At 51.9% G+C, this 21,467-nt stretch overlaps 1 protein-coding gene across 7 annotated transcripts in view; it reads left to right on the top strand.

The window, feature by feature from the left end:
• RUBCN (rubicon autophagy regulator) overlaps positions 1-21,467 on the top strand; it is a 30,442-nt gene that overhangs the window by 4,206 nt on the left and 4,769 nt on the right. The window contains exons 1-16 of one of the 7 annotated variants that reach the window (XM_085232616.1): positions 571-708; positions 5,456-5,609; positions 7,447-7,530; positions 8,346-8,505; positions 9,504-9,610; positions 10,075-10,215; positions 10,419-10,575; positions 10,669-11,205; positions 13,089-13,184; positions 14,112-14,227; positions 14,691-14,892; positions 15,185-15,286; positions 16,086-16,160; positions 18,845-18,905; positions 19,372-19,504; positions 20,987-21,132. In XM_085232616.1, coding sequence (XP_085088742.1) covers positions 671-708; positions 5,456-5,609; positions 7,447-7,530; positions 8,346-8,505; positions 9,504-9,610; positions 10,075-10,215; positions 10,419-10,575; positions 10,669-11,205; positions 13,089-13,184; positions 14,112-14,227; positions 14,691-14,892; positions 15,185-15,286; positions 16,086-16,160; positions 18,845-18,905; positions 19,372-19,504; positions 20,987-21,132 — 2,309 coding nt within the window. In that variant the 5' untranslated portion in view covers positions 571-670. Of the gene's footprint in view, positions 1-570; positions 709-5,455; positions 5,610-7,443; positions 7,531-8,345; positions 8,506-9,503; positions 9,611-10,074; positions 10,216-10,418; positions 10,576-10,668; positions 11,206-13,088; positions 13,185-14,111; positions 14,228-14,690; positions 14,893-15,184; positions 15,287-16,085; positions 16,161-18,844; positions 18,906-19,371; positions 19,505-20,986; positions 21,133-21,467 lie in introns of those variants that run through there. The other 6 variants (XM_085232615.1, XM_085232610.1, XM_085232611.1 and 3 more) reach the window with 6 other exon arrangements.

Genomic DNA, 21,467 nt, shown 5'->3' with positions numbered 1-21,467 from the left:
GTTGTTTATCAACCCTGTAACCTGGCACTGGTGGCTCTCAGCCCGATGGCAGCAGCAGTTCTTCCCCTTTTAAGTTTCATTTCACTGGCAGAAAGCCCCGCAGCCGTGCCGCCTTTTCCACACCGCCTGCACTGCACTGCAGAGGCCCCCTGGCACCCAGCTCTCTGTGCTCAGCACACGAGCACCGTGCTGGCCGGTGCTGCGGCTTTTGTTTCAGTGCCTCCCCACTTTCTCACCCTCGCCGGTGCAGGATGCGGTGAGCGGTTATCCCAGTGAGGAATTACCGCGGTTTAACGCTGCCGTGCAGCTCATCCTCAGCGCTAACAGCTCATTAGAGGCGGCTCAGGGCTCATCCCCCACGGGGCGCAGCCGAGCACCGTGCCCACGTACCGAGGAGAGCGGCGCGCAAATCCCGCGAAGGCAAAGCTCAAACAGCACGTGACCCACCCGCCGCTCGACCCGGCCCGACTGCGCGCACCGCCCCCCGGGAGCTGTAGTCATTGCTCCGCGCGGGGCGCGCCGGGAAGCGCAGAGTGGCGGGGGGCCGCGGGGCATGCTGGGAGTTGTAGTTCCGTGGCGGCCATGACTGAAGCCAGGGGGCGGGGCGGGCGCTCCCCCTCCACGTGACGGCGGCGGGGCGGTGGCGGCGGCGGGCCCGCGCTCGCCGGGGATGGAGGTCGAGCCCCGCGGGGGGCGCGCGGAGAGCAGGTGGGGACGCGTGAGGGAGGGAGCGGCGACACGCGGCGATCGCAGCGCGGACGGGACGCGCTGGGGGGATCGGCGCGCGGGGGGACGGCGGCCGTGCGTGATTGTAGCTGGGCGAGGACACGCGTGGGGACGGGGACGCGGGCTGGCGGCAGCCGCCAGGTTTCCGCCGTGCCGATGCCTACGCAGCTCGCCGGGCTCGGATTGCCGTGCCGCCCTCGATCGGGCCACGGGCATCGCTTCAGCCTCTATACGAGTCCAAACGTCGAGCTCCCGCTGAGCGCACGTGGCCGTGACAGGTGGGAGCGGCGCTGCGGAGCGCCCCGAGTCCCCCGGGTCGGGCTGGGGCACGGCTCTGTGCGGGTAACAAACCCGCGCCCGGGGGCGTTCCGATGTAATTCCCATTCGCTCCAGGTTTTTGAGGTCTGTGGTTTGTGCTCGAGTCAGGAGCGCAGCACGGATGTCAGCCGAGAGGAGAGGTTCGCTGAAACCTGATCCGAGAGAGCGGCGTTCCTTATCTGACAGCCTCTGCGCCCGGGCTGCTCTGCCCGCGGGATCTGCGAGAGTGCAGCCGGTGCTTTTAGAACCATATCGCAGGTTCGGGCTGCCTGCTTGGGCAGCGTGGTTTGCTAACGCTTACTGAGCCGGTGTTTCAGACCCTCAGGTGCAGAAAGGCTGGGTGGTAAAAGGCATGGAGTGGCTGCGTCTGCTTCGCTTCTTTCCAGAACCATCTCAGTGCTGTTCTCACCTCCACAGGCACTGGTTCTGTACTGCCAGTCTGCATCGCTGTGCATCGTACGGGGCTGATGAGGTGCTACTGCTCCAGAGAAGAGATGGCACCGTCCCCTCTGCTTCCTGCGCACAGAGCTGTGTGTGCTGGGCTTAGGTTTTAGGGGAAGATTCTGTCAGGGGGCTGGTGTAGCTTCATTGTCCTGTGTGCAAATGATATGGCATCCTAATTCCCAGTGAGGTGCCCTACGTTGTGGTCCAGGGTTTCCGAGGCAGGGAGGATGCTGTGGGGCGAGGGGAGTTCTGGGACTCCCTTTGCCTAGTGAGCCACTTGCCATTGCTATAGATGAATCGCACAAAGCCAGCATTTCTTTAATTTCTTTTCCCAGAAGCACCGAGCAGGCAGCAAAGCAGAAGGAAATTTGCTGCTTGTTGTCAGGGGAACCCGTGCATATAGCAGCGTGCACACAGCCACGAGTACCTGCTGCCCTGGGAGCTACAGGCTGTGTCCCTGGGAAATGTAGCAGAAGTCACCCTGCTGTTGCCCACAGATGACCCCAGCACCCTCAGTCCAAGCTCCTTAGTGTGCTAAGAAGGATCAGCGATGCCTCCAGGAGAGCAGCCATAGCTTGGTGCATCCTGCAGAGCACTGGGGTGCGCACAGCACATGTGGTTGGTAAGAAGGATTCCGGTTTGGGGATGTCGTCTACTTCTGTGATTCTGGTTTGATGTTTTTCCTCTTTTAAATGAAGCTTACCTGACTCAGCAGCGTTGTTCCCTGCACCTGCCCTGAGTCACCCCTGCTGACTTGGGCCACGAGCTGTTCCTGCCCTAGCTAGCATGGAAGGACTGGGAAAGCCCTAAGAGTACAAGCAGAATTTCCTGCAGAATTTCCCGCAGAATTTCCCCATCGTTTTCATCAGCAGTGCCATTAAGTGATTTCCAGCTGCAAGGCTCTATTCCTTCTTTTCTTACTGCAAAGCAAAAGTTTTGGTTCTGTTTGGAACAATTCCTGACCACAGATTGGTCTGACTGTATCTGAAACAGAACTGGTGTGGTAAAGTAAGAAGAGGGAGTGCCCAGACCCATAGAGCTGGTGGTTGGAAGTGGGGGCTGAGTCAGAGGGTGTATGTAGGGAGGGAGAGAGATGTGCCTGCGGTCTCACTGATACCCAGTGTTATCAGGCTCTCATATAATGACCAATTCATTTTTCAGCATGTCCAGGGCAGAATTATCTTTTTTCCTGTATGAAGCGGTGCACCAGAGCACCCTTCAGACTATAACCCCATTTAGTGCAGCCACACCCCAGCCATGGTTTCCCCAAGGAAATGCTGCTGCTCCTGTTGAGCTTGAGCTGTTTTTTCTCAGCATCTCCTTTGCAGTCCGATCACGTCCTGATTCTTGCCTGGAAATCATAAATCACAGTGCATTCAAGCACATCCCTGACTCCAGCTGAGCTGCTTCGGGTGGTGCCCCATGTATTGAGCAGGCTGACCCCTGTCCTGCCAGCTCTCTTCCTTTCTCCCCAGCCCAGCATTTGGGGTACAGCGAGGAGCTATGCAAATGCACTCAGCTGATACGGATAGGGAAAGCAGGCTGTTCTAGGGCACAGGGAAAGCTGCACACATGTCCCTTGCAGGCAAGCGTCTGCTCATGTACTGTGACCTTTCCTGGGCGTGTTGCTTGCTTTGTCCTTCCTGGAAGAAGAAGTATTTTCATGCTGTGATTTGAATTTGCCTTACCCCTGTGTCAGGTCAGGGTGGGTGAGGCTTTTTTTACAACAGCTAGCAAATAATTCTCCTTATTTGGTAAAAAAAACAAGCAAATTTCTCAGTACTGCTCTGAACACCTGCTGAAATGGGGAACTGGAGGGCAGCTGGCACCCTGTCTTTTTCCATCCTTCCTGGCATCTCTGTCAATGAGAGAGGAGTAGATCCTGCCACGAATTAAGGGTTAATCTGTGAGTCCAGACCAAGCTGAGGGCAGTTTGCTATGTGTTGCCTCACTGTCACCTGCAGCCAGGTGTATGGCTCTTCTTTTATTTGGGCTTGTGTCACTGCATGCTTTCCTGCTGTGTTCCAGCCCAGAGGCAGCTGCATGGATAGAGTCCAATAGGAATGGGTAGAGTCCTAAATGTCCGACTTGTGAAATGCTTTTGAATCATTTGGGCCAATGAATCCCATCCAGTGGGAGTCTCTCTGTTGACTGAGGGATTTAATTGACTTTTGGGAGGTTCTGAATCATCTCTGCCAAGGTGCTCTAATTGTGCTCACTGTTTCCTGCATGCTGAATGCAGTGGCAGAGGCACTGTTACGTTATTTTGTGTGAGGGTTCCTTTGTGTTCGGGTCCCCATCTCCCAACCTCTGGCGGAGCACAGCTGCCCCTGCAGTGAGATGGGTCTTTGAGCACAAGGCTCTGCTGCCCTGCATCTCTGTGCTCGTTGCATGCTTTTTATAGCACAAAATAACGAGGTGGGAGTTTCCCTGACTCACAGACCTGGAAAGTGAGCAGCGTGGCTGAGCTTTCACTTGCATTTCCTCACTCTGAGTGTTGGAAAGACCTTGGGGAGGAGCTGGTGGAGCTCTGTGTCTGGCAGCTGCTCTCTGGCCAGGGACAGTGCTGCTGCTCAGAGCTTGGTGCGTGGGGGCAGGGCTGGAAAAGCCTCTTGGTTCAGATGAATGAGGTTTGCTCTGTCTCTTCAGGTCACATCTCCTCCAGGATACTGCCTTTGGTTTAGTTCATTCTCTCCTGAGATAAACCTGCTTGCTGGGAATCTGTGATTAAATTCTGATCTTTAGGTTGATCTGAAAACAGCTGCTGTTGTCCAGGCACCAACCAGTATAGACCTGGGGGGCTAGGGGCAAACACGTCTCCATTGTTTAATTTTTCTCTGGATCTACTCACATTTTGCTGCTCAGTCTCATGCAATATAGAAACATCTCAATTTAGCAGTTCTCCAGCCTTTCGCAGGCTGGTTGATTTGCTGGGAATTTCCTTCTGCCTCATTCCCTTTAGTGGCATTTCCCCATGCTTCATTCTCTCTACCATTAGTGTGGCAGAGAGGATGGGGCTACAAACAGCGGAGGATGATGTGGCATCAATTGCAGTGTACGGCTCTAGGAATTCCTGCAGTGCAGCTTTCACAGCCCTGCGCAGGGCTTCCTCTCTTCTGGGCAGCAGTGGTGTTATTGAGCTGTGCGTGAGCATAGTCCTGCTGATATGTGTGTTCACAGTGTGTTCAGGCTTGCTGATGAATTGCAGCCTGGCTGCAGAGCTGCTGTGACAAGTGACAAGCTTTGCTGGCTGTCTGGGCTGCCTGGTGAGCTAAGCTTAGGTAAATGCTAAAGCCACTGAGGTTTCCCTACAGAGACCTGCTACAGGGGCGCTTGAAGCAGAGCCAGTATTTTATTATCTGCTCGTTCACTTAATCAGTTTTGAAATAATAAAGCACTCTCAAAATGGGAATATTTTCAAGAAAAGCTTATTTTTGAGTAGTGGGATTATATTGCTTGATAGCATGCTTCTTTGTGCTGCAAGAAGTTTACAGCCCACACTTTAATCCACGAGGACAAAAACAAAAGCAGTTTTTCCTTTTTTTTTTTTTTAATTTGTTTTGTTTATTTTGGCAATCTGGCTGATTTCAGATGTCTAAAACACCAGGGTTTTCTCTTGCCAATGTAAAGGTTAAACTTTCGTTCTAGACTGTTATCTCCAAAGCTTTTGTTAAAACCCTGCAGGAATGCACATTTCGGCTTTTAAGGCCTAGTTGGATGGGCCCTAGGCAGCCTCAGCTGGTGGGGGCACCCAGCCCACGGCAGGGGTTGGGACTGGCTGGGCTAGTATGTTCCTTTCGGCCCAAGCCATTCTGTGGTTCTGTTGTTTATGAATCTATGAAACGTACGTTGCAACCACCAAAGGTTTCACTCTGACCAGAGCCTTTGGAGTGAACTTGGCCTGCTGTGAAGCATCTTGTGCCCTGAATCTGGTGCTCATTAGGCAACCCACTGTGTTCCTCCGCAGGAAAGAGCACTGGAAGCTGCTGGGCAACCTGAAGACCACAGTGGAAGGGTTGGTGTCCACCAGCAACCCCAACGTCTGGTCCAAGTATGGCGGCCTGGAGCGGCTCTGCAGGGACATGCACAGCATCCTGTACCATGGGCTCATCCATGACAAGGTAGGCCTCAGTCCCACCCACACCACAGTCCTGTGGCAGGAGCTGAGCTTGCCTCGGAAGGCCCCGTGCCTGTGTTCTTTCCATCATGTGTGCTTTTGAGGTGTTTTTGCTGAGGGGAGGCCTACTCCTCCCTTGGCCGCACTGCATCGTGCAGCAAAGCAGCAGTGCTGTATGTGCCATGAGCCAGCCTCCTATTGTGTGTACTTGGACAACTCCCCTGCGAGGCCTGGCAAGAGAAGCCTCAGACCTTGGCTGGTTCTGGTTAGCTGTGTGAATAGTGGGGCTGGCAGCCGGATCTGTGCTCTGTGTGAAAGGGGCCTGTATCCAGCTTCCACCATTCTCATCCAGCTGTTCCCATCTCCATGACTGCTGAGAAGAATTTTTCTTTCCTGCTCTGGAGAGCCTCTGCAGACGCTCAGATCTCCCCTCAGCTTGCAATTACAGCAGTTGTTTCTCGATAAGATTACATCAAGCCTGCAGGGCATGCCTGGGGCAACATTCCCACCAGCTCCAACACTGCAGGCATCTCCAGGTGCAGAGGAGCCAGAAGGGCTGCACAGCTGGGACCCAGGAGCTGTAAAACTCCGTGTATGGGATGGAAGAGTCGATCCCAGCTTTGCTACTTGGATCTGGGAGCTGCACACAGCACTTGGTCAAGTGATGCTCTGTGCTGTCAGTCTGCAGCAATGTGGGCCAGCGATCTCCCTTTGAGCAGAGAGAAAAGTTACCTTTTAAGTATGAGGAATACAGTGCTCTTTTCTGATATACATGATATTTGTCGGCTTTGAAAGTAAGATTGGAATGATTTTCTGCATGTCTCTGTGTTAGTAACAGTTCATGCCACAGCTTGAGGAAATAGACACCTGCAAAATAGGGCAGCACAACAACATTCTCGATGCTATGTGCAAAGGCAGTTCTTTCTTAGAAATGCTTTGCCTATATATACCCTCTCTCTCTCTCTGTATATGTATGTCTGTATATCTAAATACTTCTATGTACTCCATCTGTACTAGCTACAAAGGGAGGCCCATAGAAGGTACAGCTTCTTAGCAGGATTTTTCTTATATTTACTTCAGAGAAACTTCCTTTTAATTACGTATTTTTGTATCAGCTTTTTTTTTCTATGACTAGAAATAAAACAATAAAAAATCTGTGTGTACACTGTAAGAGATTTTTAAACTATTGTATGAATTTTATTATTTTATCCAGAAAAACTCAATTGAATATAAAGGGATAAAATGTTTGTGTTGGTGCTTTGGTCTTAAAAATAGAAACAACAGAAAAAATAACCCCCCCAAGCAAGTAAACCACAAAACAAAACCCCTTCCTCTTATACTTGTGAAAGAGGAAGCAGAGATGGAGGAAAAAAAAATTAACTTTTTTTGAAAGAGAGACAGTTGGGACTGTGCTTAAACACGATAAAGTGTTGAGGAGAACAATTTTTCTGCAGTTCCTCTTTGACTGGAAGAATAACTAAGAAGAAATAACTCACTGTCTGAACAGAGCCAAGGCAAACAGCAGTAAGGAGTTGATAGGAATGCAATGCCAAGAACGTGCTGCATCACATTTCTTATCTGTGGTGCTCAGCCATGCTGGTGTGTCCTTGTTGGTGACTGGCATCAGAGGACAGCGGTTGTTGCAGGTTCTGCTGGGATGTGTTTTGTGTTGCCTGCTGCTCCAGGTCCATCTTTGGCAGGAGGGGACCAGTGATTTGGGAGCTCCTGAGAGATTCTGGGTTGAACACCCCCTCCTTGTTCTCTAAGCCAGCTGTACTGTCATTGTGGTGTCACTCGAGGCTCGTGTGTATGGTGAGCCCTAATCAAGCCTCTCCCAGCAGGTGTACTGCAGGCAGAAGGATTACTGGCAGTTCGTGAAGGACATCCGCCGCCTGAGTCCCAGCTCTGCTTATCACCTGGAGAAGGTGAGTTCTGGTGGGTGCCTTGGTGTGCCCAGCCTGGGGGAGGAAGGCAGCTGAACCCACTGGTGAAGGACGAACTAGCACTGTGGTTGTGTGTGAGCTACATCCCAGGAACTTGGTGTGGTTTAGGGTTAGACAGTCAGCTGTTTATTTCCTACAGGCTGGCCTCCAGCTTCACTTGGTTGGGTACAACAGGCATCACCAAGGGAATTGGCACAAGCAGTGCTTCTGTGCACACAGCGGAGACTTATGCTGTTGTACAAATCTCCAGAGGTTTCATCTGTTCCATTTCTGGGTTTTATATTGGTCTTGACCATTCATCTGGCTCTTCTGTGCCTAGCTTTTGCTGTTTGCTGATGCACAGGGATGATGCTCTCAGCCCTCAGTGCCCTGAGACCTGAAGGCACCATGCTGCTCTTTGTCACGTGAGCAGATTTCATGCTCTCCATTGCAGTCTGCTGTAGAGCAGCAAGAATGTTCACATCAGTTAATGTGTCAGCAAGAACATGATGTCACTGCAGGAAAGCAATTAGATTTGGGAGTGTGGGGTCCTTCCAGGTCAGGGGTAGGAGAACATGCCATTGAAATTCATATTGCTGGTGGCTGTGGGTAGGACTTTGGTCACTGGTGCTGGCTGACCTTTGAAGTGTTGTTCCTCTCCGGTGCTTTTGTCTCCCTGTGCTCCCTTGGTGGCTGCTTGGATGTGACTGCATCCTCACCAACAGTGCCTGGCACTGCAGAGCTGTGAGGAGGAATGATCCCTGCTCCTCTGCTTACTTCTTCTTGCCCTAACTTGTGCCTTCATGGTTCATTTCCAGTTCATCAGCCTGCATGAGAACAGCCAGCCCAGCCCAGACAGCCACAGTGACCAAGCTATTGCACAGCTGTGGCTGCAGCACAGCCTGCAGTTCCACTGCCTCTCGGCACAGCTCAGACCTCTCCTGGGGAACAGGCAGTACATAAGGAAGTTCTACACAGGTAAGTAGAAATGCGTCTTTTTCGTCCTTGTATGAAAACAGATTTTCCAAATCATGCTTCAGGGGAGCAGCAGAAAAGGTAGTTTGCATCTGTGCAGTCTGTGCTGTCAGACAAAGCGTGCTGTGTCCATACTGTATATGCATGGATGCAGGTCAGAAGAGCTGAGCTTTAGTTTTCTGCAGTGAGCTTGTCTGCAACATGCTTTGTCCTGCTTGTCTGGGTCCTCCTTGCTTCCCTAACAGGAGCTTGAGCAAGTCTGAATGCGTTGGATATTCTCATTTTCTTTCTTTTTGGAGATCAGGCTGTAGCAGCTTTTTTGCATAGTCTGAAAGGTTTCTGCTGCAGGCAGCCAAGCAGTCTGGTCTCAAACCCATATCCCAGTCCACAAACTTGGAGAAATGCATTTCCCATTACAAAGAAATAAAATGTGCAAAGAAAGTCAATTTTTTATGTTTCAAATAGTTTTTTTTTTCCCTCCCCTGGAGTATTTCTAAACAAAGAGATGAAGGTCTGACCTCTGCTGATGTGTGGAAATGCAGCTGTGTTTCTCCTTTGTAGGTGAAAATTGTAGCCCATTCATGCACATTAGGAACTTTTGTGAAAACTTGAGAATCTGTCAAAAAGTAAAGATAGATAGCAAGGACAAAGATATCTAAACTGATCTGGGACAGAATCTTTCTTTAATCTTGTATTTTAGAGTACTGAAGAGAGAAGTTTTTCCATAGCCCCCAAATTAGGACAAAACCTTGAACCAGATACAATAATTTGGAATGCAAATCTTTTGGCTCAGGTTTTGGCTGGGTGAGGAAGGCTCTCATCTCCTCCTCTTCATGTAGGTTTTTCCTAAAATTGCCAAGTTTTATATCCAGCACCTTGGTGACTTTTCTGACAATTTTTCCCTTGCGGACTGCTGCAGGAAGAGTATCGTATACCTCCTGCTACCCTCATGCTGGTGGCGGTGGGGAGAAAGCCCCCTGACAGCAATTCTCTCTCTGCAGACACAGCCTTCCTGCTCAGTGACGCCCACGTCACAGCCATGCTGCAGTGCCTGGAGGCTGTCGAGCAGAACAACCCCAGGCTGCTGGCTCAGATCGACACATCCATGGTGAGCTGAGACCCCTGGCTTCTGCATCCCCTAAATGCTGTACGGCTGTGGCTGCTCATACAATATTGCATTCAGAGCACACAGAACCCTTGGACAAGGGCCTGGACTTGGAAATAGCAAAAGGAAGGGGTTAGGGGGATGGGAGGAGGTGTCTGTAGTGAGGCACCTCGGTTCTGGCTGTTATCAAGAATCTGAATATGAGGCTCAGGAACCATATCCTTTCAAGAGACACCTCTAAAGCCATCTCCAAAAGACCCAGGCTTCAGGGTCAGCCACACTCAGAGGGTTGGGCAGCACCCAGGATAGCCAGATTCCCCCTCCTGCTGGTGACGCCACCAGCCCAGTGCCTCCCTGTGCCAGCTGCCTTCTCCTCATAGGGGAACAGCAGCTGCTTTCTTTGCAAAGAGCTCCCCAGAGGAGAGTAATTAATGATGCTTCATTAAATAGGGTCTGTGTTCTTTCAGCTGGCCGGCACATCACTGCCCTCCGTGTGCTCCTCAGGTCCCTCTGCTGGGACAGGAGAGATGTGTGACCACGATGCTGTAGGACACCAGACCTGCCTGCCTGGGGCACTGGGCTGCCTGGATCATTTCGCTGAGAGCCTGGTAATTTCCAGATGGAGCTTGCTGCTTCGCTGTGCATAAAGAGCTGCTTCCCTTCTTTGCTGCAGCGTATTTCTCCCATCCTGCAGCCCCAGGGCTGTGCTGGCTGGTAACCAGGTGCTTGTGCAGGCCCTGCAGGTCCAGTTTTTTCTGTCTCTTAAGCTGCTCCTTTGAGATGCTGATTTATTGATGCTTCCTCTCTTCAGCTCACCAGGAAGGGTGAAGGTCTGTCTCCGGTGACAAAGAGTCAGAGCCTGACTGCGCTCCCTGGATCTTTCTATACCCTGTCTCCAGGCTGCATGCAGCAGCACCACTGCGGGTCCTTTTCCAGCCTGCCTCACCCGACCTCCTCTGGCCTCTCAGGTAACCAGGGGTGCTGGAAGCTCAGGCTGGACTCCTTGCTGCTCAGGGGGTCACACAGAGGATGTGTGACATCCTCTTCTTCTCTCTGTCCAGACAGGAGACCAGCAAGCTCCTCCATCAGCTCCAGCTCCAGCCAACCCCAGGAACACTGCCTGGCCTCCCGGTCCTCCTCCTTCAGTGAGGGCAGGTCCCCTCTGGAGCAGCCCAGCGCTGTCCCTCCATCCCACATCCCTTCACCCAAAGATCCCTTCTCTCCAGCCAACGAGATGAGTTCCAGCACCACCAGCCAGAGTGAGGACACTTGGACAGGGAGTCAGGATGATCCACAAAGCGATGCTAACGATGGGCCGGAGTACCTGGCCATCGGGAACTTGGGGCGCCGGGGCCGGGCCTGCAGCAGCACCAGTACCAGCAGCAGTAAGAGCAGCAGCTCCAACATGTTCTCCTCTAGCAGCTCCCAGAAGCTGGACTCAGGGGACCGGGGAGCGAACGGATGTGGCAGCAGGGGCCTGGGCCTGTTGCGCCGGTCCAGCTTTTCAGAGGGACAGTCATCGGTGTCGCAGGGCATCCTCAAGAAGAGCCATCTGCGCTCACACTCTGACACCAATGTGGCTTCGGGGAAATTGCACGGTAATGGGGTTACTTTGCTTGGTTCATGGGGTGGTTGTGGGGTATGGGCACAGTGGTGGGACCATGGCCAGGTGGGAGTCACCAATATTGGGATGTTGGCTGTCCTTTCAACTCTGCGTGTCAGATGAGCAAGGGGAGCAGTGGGCAAGCATTTTGGAGGTTTGATTGTTACCCTCCATCTTCTACTCCACACTGGAGTGATGGGCTGACACCAGAATGTCAGTCTAATTTTGGTGTTAACAGCTCTGTTGTGGCCTTCACTGCAACCTTAGCAAACAGCAGAGATGCTGCAGAATTAGCTGTTCTTTCCCTCTGATCCTGTCCACTTGGGGGATAGAGCTGTGGCAGACTTGGGAGCCTCTTGTCATGGTACTGGTAATCTGCTGGGCTCTCCTGTGCTCTTGAGTGTGTGAATGCATGGTGGGAGGATTCGGGAGTGAAGGGACAACCATTTTGTGGGAGTCAGTCCCACTGGTGCTGCCTACGTGAGAGAAACAAAAGTTCTTGCTGCGTAGTAACCAGTCTGTCTCTGTTTTCTCTCCCTTAATGCTGCCCTCTTCCTCCTCTGTCTGTCCAGGAGGCCTCAGGGATATCACCATTATAATAGAAGATCCAGTGGCAGGTTTGGGAGCCAGCAAAACAGCCTTTCATTAGTGATCACTGCATTCAGTTCAGAATTTCCATCAACCCATTAGTATCCATTTAGAAAGCAAACAAAAATTTTTTTCTCCCAGGAGTCCCAGGTGCTTTGAAGGTGCCTCAGGTTTATGCATGTGGCCTGACTGAAGATCCCAGCTTGGTTTTTGGCAGCAGTGGTCCAGACCAAGGCTGGCACCCAGCTCTCCTGCATGGCATTAGGAAGTGCTGACCAGCAAGTCCCTAAGCTTCTTCCCCCACTCTCTCCTCCACCCCTATTACTCTGGAAGCCAGAAGAGGTTGCCCCTGGTGGCCAAGGGCTGGTAGCCCCGAAGGCGTGGGCTTCAATGTGATATTTTTCACGGGGCAGATCTGCAGCAAGAGGCAGTTTGATGCTAATGGCACTGGGTGCTGAGCAGTCCATGGCTGGGAAGGCTCCTCCTAGAGTTGGCAAAAACAGGGACAGATGTGCCTAGCCCTATTCCTTGCTCTGGCTCCGGCTTCAGCAGGGGCTGCAGGATGCTGCTTTCCAGCTCTAGGCTGTTTTGGGCCTTCCCAGCCAAGTCAGCTGCTCTCTGGAGCCTTACTGTCTGCAAAACACTGGTGGTTGTTTGTCCCCAATGAGGCCAGCTCCTGGCGGTCCCCACCAGCTCTGCCTGGCAGTGTGCAGCCCTGCAGCATGTGTGGGGAGGTGACCTTGAGCACTGTGATCCTGGCTCTGGGGCTGTGCGCAGGGAACCCTGGGTTTTCCCAGCTGAGCAAGAGTGTGTCCTTCTGATGCCTCCTTCCACCCTTGTCCAGGCCACAAGCCTCACAGATTCTTTGGCTGCTTAGATGTCCCTGTGTCTTGTGTCCCAGCCCTGTGGGGTGACTCTTCCTTGGAGCTGCTCCAGGAGGAAGATGGGGCTGTCAGGGGTGCTTGCAGGAACAATTGCATTCCTCAGATTTGCAGGGCATAAAGAGAGGAAAGCTCAGGACTTGGCTGATCCGTAATTGTCATGGCCTTTTCTTCTTTCCCTTTCACCCATCCCCTGCTGCCTGAAATCCCCCTCTAGTTGCCTTCCCCCTTGGGCTTGACTTCAAGCATGGCACAGAGCAGGTGAGCCAGGCGGAAGATTTCCCGTGTTGATTCCCGTCCATTTGTGCCCACCCACATGATGATGATCTCCTTTCATTTCACACCATGCTCTGGGCTGGGCACTTCTGGATTGCTGACATGTGCTTGGTGTTGTCTTGTTCCCTTGCAGAGTCCCATGCAGATACAGGTGGAGGAAGAGGGACAGTCTCTGGTTCCACCCAGAGCAGCGAACTGAGCACACCCAGCTCCCTCTACATGGAGTATGGTGAGTACAGTGAGCATCAGTGGGGATGTTTGCTCCTGGGCATGCACTGTAGCGGCCTCAGCTTCTGGCACCTGCTTGTGGGATGCAGGCATGCAGGAGCTGGCTTGTAGTGAGCTGTTTGGGAACTGGAAAGGCTTGTTAGCTTGGGGATTGCACCCTGAAGGTCTGTCTGGCCTTCTGGGTGAATGAGGACTCACTGCAGTGCTCAGATGTGGGCTCTGCAGGAGCATCTGTGGGTCCAGCAGCATCAATGCTGAGCAGCTCATTAAAAGTTTTTCCTTTTGGCATGGGTGTGTATCCACTCTGCTACCTACAGTATGCTAGAGCATGTCTGTTATTCATATTGTTTTTTATTTGGCATATGCCTTCTCTTTCTTTTTATCCCGAATAACAAACATTGGCTACCTGAAGGCTGTTATGAGAGCCTGCCAGGAGTACTTTTGTGGTTGCTGTCTTAGCAGCTCTGCCCAGGATGTGTGGAGATGATGATTATTAATGATGTGCTGTGGTGGTGCCCTAGGGCTGCCTGAGGTCAAGGTCTCCTTGTGCTCCAGGGTAGAGCTGGCCCTAGTCATTGTTCCAAAATTACTGCTGCCTCCTGTCTAAGAGCCACAGAGAAGCAGGAGAGCATCTGATAGCAGCCAGAACAGTCAAGTGATCTCCTGCTCCTTCCGGCTTAGGTTGGGATGTTCAGGAGGGCTGGATGGTTTCAGGATGCCTGCTGTCATTGTAATGGCCCTGTGTTGGTCACTGTTCTCCATTAGAGTGGATGAAGCTGGATCCAGTTCTGTCTGTAGAGTGGGATTAACAGCTGTTGGCTGTGAGAACTAGCCAGTGTTTTGACACAGAGCATGGGCTGTTACCCAGTGCTCGGAGCAGTGGATTTCCTGGTCCCTCCTTCATAATGTTCCTGTCTTGCTTTTCTAGACTCTGGCCAGTACCTGAGCTCGGGGGAAGGGATGTTCAGAAGACCCTCAGAAGGGCAGTCCCTCATCAGTTACCTCTCTGAGCAGGACTTTGGCAGCTGTGCAGATCTGGAGAAGGTGAGGAAGGCAGCAGCCTGTGTGCTCTGGAGAAATTTTACTGCAGACTCAGTGCTATCTTCCTCTGTGGGGGAGATAATCCCATGCTATTTCCTTCTACAGAGCTGGGCATAGAACTTTCGAGTTGAGCTGCTCATTTATGGCTGGCCACAAGGATTTGCCCATCTAGCGTTACATGCAGCAGCTTGGCTGCCTGTTGTGGCTCCTTACGGGCATGTGCTGACTCCCCAGCATGGAGATGTTGCACATCCACTTTGTAAGATTTGCCTATGTTTTGCAACAATTCTGTTGCCTCAAAGGGCTTTAATTTCTAGGTTCTCATAGGAGAGTAAGACTTCATAGGGCCAGAAAGGTATAAGGTCTTTCTGCCACCTTTCTGGATGAAAATATTAAACCATATTTTGCCAAGGCTTCCCAATTTCCCTGTGCTACAGCCTCAAATACTTTTGCTTTTGCCTTGCAGGAGAATGCTCACTTTAGCATCTCAGAGTCACTAATTGCTGCTATCGAGCTGATGAAATGCAACATGATGAGCCGGCAGCTGGAGGAGGAAGAGGAAGACAGCGACAAGGAGATCCAGGAGCTCAAACAAAAGATTCGCATTAGGCGCCAGCAGATCCGCACCAAGCACATGTTCTCTACCTGCCAGGAGATGGGCTCAGACAGTGGGTGGTGTTTTTTGGGCTCATTTCTAACAGGGTGGTACAGAGATCTGTGAAACCCTGCCATATTACAGACCGTAGTGGGGCTGATACCATATGTGTGTAACACTTGTGCCCTGGTGACACTGAGTTAAGGAATGTGGTTTCATTTTGAAGCTACAGAACCTGTTTTTCATCCTTGCTATCCACCCTTCCCTGGTCAAAGCTGGCTATCACTTTACCCCCTTGCTGTCTGCGCCCCGTTCATCTGCTCACACTGATGGCCTGGCTGTGTTGCCTTCCCTTTATCTCCCAGGCCTTGTGGCGACTGACAGCGAGTCCCAGTTCAGCTCCCACGGCTCCATGCGCCTGTCTGATTCGGGCTCTGCAGAGGATGTGGAGGAATACGAGATCCGAGGTAAGAGGCAGTGGCTGGATTAGCTTCTTGCACAGAGACAGACTTCTGGGCCTGGTTGCATTGAGGTCAGTCACACTGAAGGAGAGCATGTCCCTTCGGCCTTCAGGATGGCTTTTCCCAAACAAATGGCTGAGTGCTGAGCATGAACAGAGCAACCAGTTTCTCTCATGTGGTGGCATGACTTTCCTTCAAAATCTTCTATAATCCTTTAGCTTTCTGAACTGGCACGTGGTTTCCATTTCACTTGCCGGGTCCACGGAGCAGCTATCACAGCCAGGGAGAGATGGGAGGGCTGCCACCCTGCTTTCTTCCTCCCCAGGCACTAGGAGCTGACTTGTGTGTTGGGTGGGAGCAGTGGGTGCTGGTCACATCCTGACCTGTACTGCTCATGGTCTCTGCTCCTGCCTGCTGGTGCGGCTGAACCTGTTGCATGCAGGAGACCTGCCTTAGGTCCCTGGTCATCCCCTTCCTTTGAAGCCTCGTTTGTCCTCTGGGACATGGCTCGTATCTCAGCAGTACCTCGGTCATGCTTTAGACTTTAGAGGTGAGACGAGAGAAGATGGAGCAATCCAGTCTCAGTCTATAAAGTTCTCAGTCTTCTCGTCTGTGACTTGACAGCAAAGCCCCCATTTTAGTTCCTGAGGGCTAGATTTTGGACTTGGTTTTGAAGTCCCTTTAGGGGTGTGTGAATATAGTTCTGGGCTTCTCCCATGCGAGTGTTGCTTTTGTGTTATGCCCTTTCCCTTTGGCCTGGCCAAAGCACTGAAGTGAACTATTTTGTCATCACCGTGTTATACAGATGGTAACGATGGATCTAACCTGATTCAAATGTCCAAGGACGGCCTCTCAGTGTCAATGGCTTCCTTGTTCTCAGGTAGTATCTGCAGTGCTCCCTTGGCACGCGTGCGTATGTGTGCAAGGTGTGTGCGTGTGTGTGCCTCGCACGTGCACAGTTCTCAGTGTGTCCCCTCAGGGTGTTGCAGGGAGTGAAGAGGCCTCAATCTGTACAGGCTCATCAGGTATCGAGTTCATCAGCAGATCAGCTTCAGATTAGGCAACAAATCACTGAAATTTACTGTCAGACCCTGGCCTAAGTCACCGGTGTGGATATTTCAACTGTCTTTCCTCACAGCTCAGTGCACGTAAACCAGCTCCTCATGCCTTCTGATTTGGGAACAGTGACACAGTGTCATCCAAGTGTCAGCAAGAAGAGCTGTGGAAGGATGGTGCTTTGTTGGGAGCAAAGAGGAAGCAGAGGAGCTCTGCCTGGGCACCGTCCCCCAGGGCATTTTTCCATGCAGTATTTTGAATACACAAAACATGCCTGTTGCTTGGAAGACTGTCTAGCCTGGGGTGGGACTGAGGAAGGCAAAAGCATAGCTCTGTAATTCTGTAGCTGCTGGGCTCGGTGACAGCAGTCCTCTGCTGCAGCACCAGGGGTCCATCCCAGGGGTGCTGCCCTCCAACATGATGGCTCTGAATGGAGCTGCCCTGCTGAAAACAATTGCTTCTCTGATCACACACAAGACAAGGAGGGAACCACAAAGAAAGGAGCCTTGCTCTTTGAATGACTCTACTGCCAGCTTTTGGCCACAAGGCAGAGTGAGCACAGGACCAAAGCGCTCTGAATCTGTTGGTGCCTTGGGGAAGAGTCATCCTGCTTGACTCCACAGAGCTGGTGTGCAATGACTCTGATTCAGACTCTGGCCAGCCCTTCCCTTCCTGCCCAGACCTGACTTGGGGAAGAATCCTTCTACAAAGAGGTCTTTGAGGGAAAAGTAGCGAAAACAGCTGGAACAGAGGTGTTTCTTACCCACTGGAGGCCCTGGATGCTGCGATCATGTGCAGCCTGGTATTGCTTAGCTGCTGATCTCTGCTGTCAGGCATTTGACATCAGTGTGCTGCTCCTGCTGGAGATGCTGGTGCTCAGAGCTTCCTGCCAATCCTGCTGTATCCAGTGAATTCAATGCAGAGTTAGCTCATCCTGGCCTGAAGCTGGCAGCTTGGGGCTGGGTGGCTTCCCTGACTTTGTGTGCTGTTCAGCAACCCCCTGGAGACTGTCCCACATGGTGAAAGTATTAGCAGCAGAGACATGTGGGGTAGCTAACTGGAGACTTTTGAGGAGTGTCTGCAATTAAGAGTGGGAAGGGAGTGATGACAGGATCCCAGCACCTGGGGGAGTCTAGGGCCAGGTCTGGCTCCCTCTGCCCTCTCTGAGATGATAGCAGTGCTCTGCCCAAGATCTTGTAGTGCTTGGCCTGTCCTATATTGTGTGTGCTCCACTGTTTGCTTGAGTTTGTCGTACTCTAGGATCATGCAAAGTCTTCTTGCACAGAACTGAAGGCTTCAGAGCATGGTAGATACGTCTGCAGTGTGGTATGTGATTAAGAGGCTCATTTTAGCTGAGTTCCCTCTTTTCTGCAACAAGAAGTCTGTTTGCATGATGTAGATGTGTAGATTCCTTAGCATCAGGATGCTTTCGTGTATCAGTTACTAGCAGTGGATGTCAAACAGAGCGTTATGTGTCCATGTTGACCTCTGCTAGCATGAGTTTGTAAACTTAGTGAAGGTCTATCGAGGCTCAGTCTGAGCTCTTTGCATATCCTTCCCTTTCTCAAGCCAGGAGCAGCTGAAGACAGAGTCATTTGCTCCAGGAGAACACTTCTTCAGAACTTCTTCCTCTCTGTTCTGCTGGAGCAACCCTGTTCTTCCTAGCAAAACTGATGGCTCAGGGTGTTAGCTTTCTGCTGCAGAGCAAGCATGAGCTGGTGCCTGGACAAAATCTGCGTGGTCTGTGTCACTGATCTGCCTGGGTAGCAGAGCAGAGTGACTCCAGAGCCACGTGTGGGGGGAGGTACCACTGGAGTACTGCTGTGGTGCCCACATCCTGGTACTGAGGAGGGACGTGGTGAAGCCCAGGTCTGTTCCAGAGATCATGAGGGGCTGGAAGGAGCTGGACCTTCATCTTGGATCTCTGCTTCCTAGAAAGAGCCTGATAGCTCTGTGCCTGTGCATAGGACTGACCCCTGCAGCTGCATGGATGCTGACTTGTCTCTTGAACACAGGACTCAGGCTGCCAGTGCCTGTGGGTGCAGCAGCTGACAAGCTGTGGCACAGCCACTTATCTTGAGTTGTGTGGTTCAATAGGGAGGAGGGTTCTGCATCCCATTGCTAATGCCCTGCAGCACCTATACTGTATAGAGAGCTACTAAACTTTCCAGCTAACCTTGCTGTTGTGCCCTCATAGCTCCAGCTGTGTGCACTGTTACAGGCTGTGTAACCACTAGGACTTGGTGTGTGACCTGCACCACTTGTCACCCCAAATCCCTGGCTGTGTTTTTGCAGCATCCCACCGTGCCTTGCCTTACCTTGTAACTCCCAACAGGTGATTAATTTGACTGCACCTCTCTTTGCTGCTCTGTATCACTGGTAGAAGCTCATGCTGTAGTTTATGTGCTTTTAAACAGCTTGACGAGTTTTAAAATGGAGCTTTGGTTTGGAGTGAATGTATCCTTCAGTCCTGCCCAGTTTGCTCCATCCTTTTTGTTTCTGATTCAGATGCAGACATCAAGAGGAACCCCGACTCCAGCAGGAGGCCCTTTCTCTCCTCAGAGTCCATGTACGTATTCAACTGATGCACTGAGACATCTTGGTACCCAGTTCCCTTTCCTGCCCAGCTCTACTTCCAGGTGCTTCAGCTGCTGATTTGCACTGGGTTGCACATCCCTCCCTCCATCCCTACATTTTCTTATCAGTGAGGCACAGCTGGGTCCTACTCTTGAATTTGGAAAGCAGCACCTGGGATGATAAAGTTCATTCACATGCTATGTGGACATGAGATATGATGTGGCTGTGTATGGGGAGATCCCCACAATTCCTAGTAGTAAGAGGCTGGGAAGAGGAGCTGGCACAACTTGGAGTATATGGCCTGCCTGGCTTCTGGTTTCTGCTGGCTCTGAGCTTCCCTTGCCTTTCTCTCTTATCTGGGACAGGTGTAAAGCTGTGTCCCTGCTTGAGCTGAGAATAGCATCAGAGAATGGGGGAATGTGAGACCCCTAGTACTAACTGTTTCCTTTGTTGGCTAGATCCCACTCATTCGGCAATTCAAACTCTGCAGAAGCGGTGGCCATGGGTCTGCTGAAGCAGTTTGAGGGCATGCAGCTGCCAGCTGCCTCCGAATTGGAATGGCTTGTCCCTGAACACGATGCCCCACAGAAGGTAGGGGTGTGTTTGTGTACAGGAGGGTGACAGAGTGACTAGGGTGGCACCACCAAGGTACATGGGCACTGCCTGGAGATGCCAGCACAGGAGCAGGGCAGTAGTGAGGCACGGTGATTGGAAAAGCATACAGTGCAGAGTTCTCACTGCTCTTTGGAAATCCTAACTCACCAACTATTTGATCCTTTTCCCAGATTCCCTGGCTTCATGCCCACTGCCCAGGACCTTTGCTAGTTCTGATGAAACAGGAGGAGAGAAGGATAGGTTTTGTCCAGGCCCTGTCGCTTGCTGTGCAGTGCCTTGGCTAACAGCTGAGAGGGCTGCAAGGACCGAGGCAGCAGTTTGGGAACAGCGGTGGCTCCCAAGCAGAAGTTGTGCTTGGGCACAACTGGGGCAAAATCCCCTAGAGCTGGGGCGTAAGCACAGCCTGCTCACCCACTACTTTTGCTAGGCACCTTGATTGCTTGTTTGCTGTTGGTTTTCAGGGCCTGAGATGGTCTCTAAAAAAGCTGTTTAGGCATCCTGGCTGGTATAAGAAAAGGCAGCTTTCCAAAAAAGTCCTGCTGGTACGTTGGGAGTGGATGACGTGCCTGGAGGGAACATGCATGAGACACAGCGTGCACTAACTGCTCAACTGTCAGTATGCCAAATGGTTCCTTTGTTGAGGCACCAGTGTTGGAAATGAGCTGTCATGGGGCTGTGGGGTCTGGGTCTCATGGAGGAACCAGAAAGAAGTGAAGAACAAAAAACAGAAGGTATCCCCAGTGGTGCTGACAGCTCCCTGGGAGGCAATCAGCCCAGCTGTGTGGCTTCTTCCTTACCCCCTGCAGCATGTTCTCATGGGGTGTTTTGCTACCATATCTTCCTGGGCAGCAGTGCCTTGGCCTTTTCCTACTAATGTCTGCAGAGAATAAACTTGGCATCGTGGTGGGTTTACCTGTCTTGTGCTCAGCCCTCCCCTGTGTGGGTTTTTTGAAGAGGCTGCTGTTTGGTCTCCTTGAAGTGCAGGTTGCTCTTTGATACGCAGTTGTTCTGGGGATCTGAGCGACATACAATCAGACTCCTTGAAGGTATCACATTCAGTACCAGGGTCCTCATCTTCCATGGTGCTGAACTCTGCCAGGCTCTTCAGCTTGCCCACACCCTGAAGGGCTGAAGTATCACATGCCCCAGTGAGCTCGGAGTTAGGCTGTGCTTGGGAAGCATGAGGAGACCTGCCCAGTTTCCTGGGCTGCTTGGAAATAGTGAAAGTTCCTGAAGAGCCCATGTGTAAATAGGGTGCAGCAGTGCCGGGCTCTGCTCCTGCAGCCTCATGCAGCAGAGTGCTCAGACTTCTGGGGAAATCCCTTTTTCCAGCCCCTCTGTTCAGCCGCAACAGCCTGTTGTTGGGACAGGGCTAGGCAGTAGGTGCCAGGCACCAGCCAGGTGCATTGCCAGTGTAGTTCTAGGCAGGAGTCTGACCCTTTTACCTGCCTCTCCCAGCTCCTTCCCATCCCCGACTCTCTGCCTGTCTCTCCCGATGACGGAGAACACGCTGACATCTACAAGCTGAGGATTCGGGTGCGTGGAAACCTGGAGTGGGCCCCCCCACGACCACAGATCATCTTCAATGTTCACCCAGCCCCAACGTAAGAATTCATACAGTAGAGGGCTCTCTGGGTACCTGCCCTTTCCCCCCCATTTTTCCCTACTGTTTGTTTTAAGGTTTTCTATGCTTGATTGTCCTTCCTTTCCTACTTGGCTAGCAGGGCTTCTCTGCTCTCAGCCTGCTAAATGCATATTGACCATCTCCATCTCGTGCCTGTGCTTCCTGTCTTTGGTGTGCATCAAGGCCTTTCCCCTCCACTTAGCTGTCATCCACACTTACATCGCAAAGAATGTGGATGTGCATGTCCAGAGTTGTGTCAGCGCCCATTGTCAGGTGCTGGGTGCCATCAGGCCTGGATTCACTTATGTCATCTTT

The sequence above is a fragment of the Meleagris gallopavo genome, chromosome 11 (genome assembly GCF_905368555.1).
Source record: "Meleagris gallopavo chromosome 11, MGAL_WU_HG_1.1, whole genome shotgun sequence".
Classification (NCBI taxonomy): Eukaryota; Metazoa; Chordata; class Aves; order Galliformes; family Phasianidae; genus Meleagris; species Meleagris gallopavo.
This window is presented reverse-complemented; position numbering and strand designations above follow the sequence as displayed.